Source organism: Oncorhynchus mykiss, unplaced genomic scaffold, assembly GCF_057628025.1.
Source record: "Oncorhynchus mykiss isolate SJ-2025 unplaced genomic scaffold, ASM5762802v1 scaffold103, whole genome shotgun sequence".
In the NCBI taxonomy this organism is placed as follows: domain Eukaryota; kingdom Metazoa; phylum Chordata; class Actinopteri; order Salmoniformes; family Salmonidae; genus Oncorhynchus; species Oncorhynchus mykiss.
The window spans coordinates 2145728-2152500 of NW_028322102.1; the positions used below are offsets into that span (position 1 = coordinate 2145728).

General features: G+C 44.4%; 1 protein-coding gene across 4 annotated transcripts in view; it reads left to right on the forward strand.

Annotated features, from left to right (window-relative positions):
- Positions 1-1563: 1563 nt before the first annotated feature.
- The window catches only part of LOC110515218 (putative pre-mRNA-splicing factor ATP-dependent RNA helicase DHX32), a 29680-nt gene continuing 24470 nt past the window's right edge, over positions 1564-6773 (forward strand). For 2 of the 4 annotated variants that reach the window (XM_090228884.1, XM_090228886.1), the window contains exon 1: positions 1633-2293. In XM_090228884.1, coding sequence (XP_090085010.1) covers positions 2009-2293 — 285 coding nt within the window. In that variant the 5' untranslated portion in view covers positions 1633-2008. Of the gene's footprint in view, positions 2294-6773 lie in introns of all 4 variants that reach the window. The other 2 variants (XM_090228883.1, XM_090228885.1) reach the window with 2 other exon arrangements.

The following is a 6773-nucleotide window of genomic DNA, read 5'->3' on the forward strand; positions in this document are numbered from 1 at the left end:
AGCTTAAGGACGAGCGTCAGGTAGCCTAGTGGTTAGAGGGGGGAGGCAGGTAGCCTAGTGGTTAGAGGGGGGAGGCAGGTAGTCTAGTGGTTAGAGAGGGGAGGCAGGTAGTCTAGTGGTTAGAGAGGGGAGGCAGGTAGTCTAGTGGTTAGAGAGGGGAGGCAGGTAGTCTAGTGGTTAGAGAGGGGAGGCAGGTAGTCTAGTGGTTAGAGAGGGGAGGCAGGTAGTCTAGTGGTTAGAGAGGGGAGGCAGGTAGTCTAGTGGTTAGAGAGGGGAGGCAGGTAGTCTAGTGGTTAGAGAGGGGAGGCAGGTAGTCTAGTGGTTAGAGGGGGGAGGCAGGTAGTCTAGTGGTTAGAGAGGGGAGGCAGGTAGTTTAGTGGTTAGAGAGGGGAGGCAGGTAGTCTAGTGGTTAGAGAGGGGAGGCAGGTAGTCTAGTGGTTAGAGAGGGGAGGCAGGTAGTCTAGTGGTTAGAGGGGGGAGGCAGGTAGTCTAGTGGTTAGAGAGGGGAGGCAGGTAGTCTAGTGGTTAGAGTGTTGGGCCAGTATCCGAAAGGTTGCTGGATTGAATCCCTGAGCTGACAAGGTAAAAATCTGTCGTTCTGCCCCTGAACAAGGCAGTTAACTCCACTGTTCCCCGGTAGGCCGTCATTGTAAATAAGAATTTGTTCTTAACTGACTTACCTAGTTAATTAAAACTGACAATGTGAAATGTGATATAGCAAAGTACCTTCCTGAGTGTGCAGGTACCTTCCTGAAATGGACGACACAAACAACTGGATTTGTTATCCCTTCCATTCCCTGCCTCCAGTCCACTTACTGATATCTGAACAAGAGAGTGTCATTGAAATTGCAACAAGTGGTTTCTGTGAAAATTGAATTGAATCAGAAGCCACTGAGTACACAGCTGGAGGTTGAATGTTTGAAGCGGTACGGGACTATAAAACGTTTGGGAACCACTGACCTATTAGCTAATGTCCTACTACCTAAATTATACATCCAGATGACCTACTGCAACAAAATGGTGACTGTCTTGACAATAACGCTAGTTGGCTCTTTAGCAACATATGCATTAAGTTGACTCTTTTTCAGACTGCAGACCGGCAGAACCGATAGTGTACAATCTTAACAGAGTGTAACATGAGTGATGAACGGGCATGACACTTAATGCCATGGGTGGCCAAACAGAGTTAACATAAGGCCACGCCTCCAACAACGGGTTTGTCAAAACAAGCATTGTGATTGGTTGAGACGCGTTCTAAATCATACTTTAAAAAAAAAATGTTTAGCGCAGGTCTATCTAATCTATGTATGTTCTCCATCTGAGAATTCCCTGCAGCATCCGCTGTCCCATCAGCCCAGCCAGCCAATTCATTAACTTGATCTCCACTATAAAAGAAAACCATCTGGACTTTATTTCTCCTTGCTTCTATGGTTGGAATGGAACGGTATCAAACACATCAAACATATGGAAACAACATTTAAATCTGTTCCTATAATTCCATTCCAGCCGTTACAAGGAGCCCGTCCTCCTATAACTCATTCCACCAGCCTCCACTGGTGCACACCCCCTCTCCCTGTCAATTTTATTCGATTATTATAAGAGGGTTATTAGTCTACAGTCGGCCTAGTGGTCACGTGATCATATGTAGGCGCACATGAATTCGTGTAGCCTATGCAAGTTAACCCACGTGTTTGACCACGCCAGTGGCCAATAGCGCAACAGTGCGCTGCGGATTGACAGACAAGAAACGGTAATAGAGTTTTAATCCGACATAAGAACAAAAAACTGCATGTTGTTTGTCCTGAAATCTCTTCACATCTGTCAACAAAATATTAACGGGAATCTGTTTGGATTATACATTGAACTCCAAGTCAACGTTGGTATTGTTACATGGATTATAATGTGTCGGTGAATTCATTTTTTAGGGGGATAAACGGTTCTCTGTGCTTTTTGATTATATCTGTTGCCAACAGTTGTTGCGCTCCCGACGGGATCCTCGATCATTTCCATGGCGGAGAGATCGACCATGTCCGAGCAGGACAAGCATTTGACGGAGAAAGAGATTTGTTCGGATTCGGAAACTGCTGACTGCGTGGAAGAAGCGTTTGTCTTCGGAGAGGATCTGGAGCTGAACCGATTTGATGGATTGCCTTTCTCCTCTCGTTATTATAAACTACTGCAAGAGAGACAGTCTCTACCTGTTTGGAAAGCTAGAGAGGAATTTTTGGATATCCTGGTGAACAATCGACTTGTTATAGTATCTGGTACAACTAAAACTGGGAAAAGTACACAGGTGAGTGTGGAATTAATACGAGAGTATTCAGATAAAAAAATATGATTTTCAACGAATTTCAATAATAATAATAAAGAATAACAATATTTCCCCTTTGATTCCCAATACAGTATCTAGTATTTATATAATGATGTACTGCTTTTGTTACAAATGTCTTAATTGGTAGAGGGGCGGCAGGGTAGCCTAGTGGTTAGAGTGTAGGGGCGGCAGGGTGACCTAGTGGTTAGAGTGTAGGGGCGACAGGGTAGCCTAGTGGTTAGAGTGTAGGGGCGACAGGGTAGCCTAGTGGTTAGAGTGTAGAGGCGGCAGGGTAGCCTAGTGGTTAGAGTGTAGGGGCGGCAGGGTAGCCTAGTGGTTAGAGTGTAGGGGCGGCAGGGTAGCCTAGTGGTTAGAGTGTAGGGGCGGCAGGGTAGCCTAGTGGTTAGAGTGTAGGGGCGGCAGGGTAGCCTAGTGGTTAGAGTGTAGGGGCGGCAGGGTGACCTAGTGGTTAGAGTGTAGGGGCGACAGGGTAGCCTAGTGGTTCGAGCGTTGGACTAGTAACCGGAAGGTTGCAAGTACAAACTCCCGAGCCGACAAGGTACAAATCTGTCGTTCTGCCCCATGAACAGGCAGTTAACCCACTGTTCCTAGGCCGTCATTGAAAATAAGAATTTGTTCTTAATTAACTGACTTGCCTAGTTAAATAAATAGTAGCATACATTCTGTACATGACATGTGGAAGACGTCTAATTAGGCAACAATGAGGCCATACATCAAACATTAGTTCCATACAAAAACCACGCCAGCTACTTCATAATCTGCGACCTTTTCTGTCCTGCTATTAACTTTTTTTTCTCTCCAGATCTCATCCACGTCATAATTCCTAACACTGGAGTTTTTCCATATAGGTATAGAGTATAGAGTTGTTATTGAATAATAATAAAAAAAGTGACAGCATTCAAGTAATACATTTCTGCCAGGATCTTGCTGTAAAGTGTGAAATGCCAGCCGGCTGCATTGGGAAGGTCAGTCTTCCATTGGGACCCTTATAAATATAGCTCCAGCCTGCAGGGAACCTGATATTAATACCATTAGCTGTGGTTCCGTCCCAAATGGCACCCTATCGCCTACGTAGTGCACTACTGTTGTCCTGGACCCTGTAGGATCTGGTCAAAAGTAGTGCACTACACAGGGAACATCATGCTATTTGGGACAGAGGGACTCCTATGTCTTAGACCCTGAAGCTGCACATACGACTTTAGATATGACTCTGCTTACTTACAGCCGAATCCGCTAGCCCTGGTCCCAGATCTGATCTCACTAGGCCTGGTCCCAGATCTGATCTCGCTAGCCTGGTCCCAGATCTCACTATCCCTGGTCCCAGATCTGATCTCACTATCCCTGGTCCCAGATCTGATCTCTCCAGCCTGGTCCCAGATTTGATCTCCCTAGCCTGGTCCCAGATCTGATCTCACTAGCCTGGTGCCAGATCTGATCTCACTAGCCTGGTCCCAGATCTGATCTCACCTAGCTTGGTCCCAGATCTGATCTCACTAGCCCTGGTCCCAGATCTGATCTCACTAGCCTGGTCCCAGATCTGATCTCACTATCCCTGGTCCTAGATCTGATCTCTCCAACCTGGTCCCAGATCTGATCTCACTAACCTGGTCCCAGATCTGATCTCTCTAGCCTGGTCCCATATCTGATCTCACCTAGCCTAGTCCCAGATTTGATCTGATCTCACTAGCCTGGTCCCAGATCTGATCTCTCTAGCCTGGTCCCAGATCTGATCTCTCTAGCCTGGTCCCAGATCTGATCTCTCTAGCCTGGTCCCAGATCTGATCTCTATAGCCTGGTCCCAGATCTGATCTCTCTAGCCTGGTCCCAGATCTGATCTCTCTAGCCTGGTCCCAGATCTGATCTCTCTAGCCTGGTCCCAGATCTGATCTCACTAGCCCTGTTCCCAGATCTGATCTCACTAGCCCTGGCCTCAGATCTGTTGGTGCTTCTGCCTGCTCCATTGCTATTGTGAAGCCATGGCCAGAGAGCAGAAGCAGACAGGCATCCAGAATCCACTCCTTTCATGTAATGACTGAGTTCATGGGTTTAACATGACCAAATACCTGTAAATACCCCAATTCCCATTAGTCACGTATGCAACAATTTAGTAGTTAATATCCCCAACCTAACCCAGTTGTCCAATGAGTCTAGGAACAGATGGGAGTATTGAATGGCCTCTCCCTCTCACTGTAATCTGATTTAGATGTTTTCGAAGCAGAAGTGTGAGCACATGGTTTATGAGAATATGGCCTATTCATTCCAGGGGTTGTGCTCTGTGCCGTGTCTCTGTTTGGGCCAGAGATGTTTTAAACAAAAATCCATTGTATCTTAGAAGTTAACTTGGCAAGTCAGTTGACGGCCTACACCGGCCAAACCCGGACGACGCCGGGCCCAATTGTGCGCCGCCCTATGTGACTCCCAATCACGGCCGGTTGTGATACAGCCTGGAATCGAACCAGAGTGTCTGTAGTGATGCTTCTACCACTGATATGCAGTGCCTTAGACCGCTGTGCCACTCGGGTGGTTGATGCGAGTCCCATGGGATCTCTTTCCTGCAGTGCTTCCAAAAACATAGTTCAATTAGATTCTATTCTATTCAATTAGATTCTATTCTATTAGATTCTATTCTATTCTATTAGATTATATTAGATTATATTCTATTCAATTAGATTCTATTAGATTCTATTCTATTCAATTAGATTATATTAGATTCTATTCTATTCAATTAGATTATATTAGATTCTATTCTGTTCAATTAGATTATATTCTATTAAATTAGATTCTATTAGATTCTATTCTATTCAATTAGATTCTATTAGATTCTATTCTATTCAATTCGATTATATTAGATTCTATTCAATTAGATTCTAGAACTACGAGTATAAACTTCAGAAAGGATTGTTGGCATTGTTTTTGCCTGTGTACTAAACAGGGAATGTCCCTAGGTGCTGAATGACACGGATTAGGGCTAAATTGATGATATGGCTTTGAATGTCTCACGGTCACATTCCCAGAGCCAGACAAAGAGTCTGGCTCTGGCTCTTTAAATGCCCTTCTTCAAGGCAAGGATCTGGATAAACATACTTGAATCAGCTATAGAACTCCTTGCCCTCTCTGGTTGTGAGGTCTGGGGTCCGCTCACCAACCAATAATTCCCAAAATGGGACAAACACTAAATTGAGACTCTGCACGCAGAATTCTGCAAAAATATTCTCTGTGTACAACGTAAAACACCAAATAATGCATGCAGAGCAGAATAAGGCCGGTACTCGCTAATTATCCAAATCCAGAAAAGAGCTGTTAAATTCTACAACCACCTAAAAGGAAGTGATTCCCAAACCTTCCATAACAAAGCCATCACCTACAGAGAGATGAACCTGGAGAAGAGTCCCCTAAGCAAGCTGGTCCTGGGGCTCTGTTCACAAACACAAACAGACCCCACAGAGCCCCAGGACAGCAACACAATTAGACCCAACCAAATCATGAGAAAACAAAAAGACACTTGACACATTGAAAAGAATTAACAAAAAAACAGAGCAAACTAGAATGTTATTTGGCACTAAACAGAGAATATCTGACCACTGTGACTGACCCAAACTTAAGGAAAGCTTTGACTATGTACAGACTCAGTGAGCATAGCCTTGCTATTGAGAAAGGCAGACGTAGGCAGACATGGCTCTCAAGAGAAGACAGGCTATGTGCTCACTGCCCACAAAATGAGGTGGAAACTGAGCTGCACTTCCTAACCTCCTGTATGACCATATTAGAGAGACATATTTCCCTCAGATTACACAGATCCATAAAGATTTCGAAAACAAACCCGATTTTGATAAACTCCCATATCTACTGGGAACGCGAAGCGAGGCGGCCATCTCTGTCGGCGCCGGAAGTTTTACACTGTGTACAAGACAGTAGTTTTGGAATTGTTAGTTAGATTACTCGTTGGTTATTACTGCATTGTCGGAACTAGAAGCACAAGCATTTCACTACACTCGCATTAACATCTGCTAACCATGTGTATGTGACAAATAACATTTGATTTGATTTGATTTGATATCTACTGGGTGAAATACCACAGTGACCAATCACAGCAGTAGGATTTGTGATGTGTTTTTTAAATTTATTTTTTTATTTCACCTTTACTTAACCAGGTAGGCTAGTTGAGAACACCTTTATTTAACCAGGTAGGCTAGTTGAGAACACCTTTATTTAACCAGGTAGGCCAGTTGAGAACAAGTTCTCATTTACAACTGCAACCTGGCCAAGATAAAGCAGAGCAGTGTGACACAAACAACAACACAGAGTTATACATGGAGTAAACAAACATACAGTCAATAACACAGTAGAAAAATCTATATGTGTGGAAATGTAGTAAGATTAGGGAGGTAAAGCTTTCTAGTACCTGTTGCCACAAGAAAAGGGCAACCAGTGAAGAACAAAC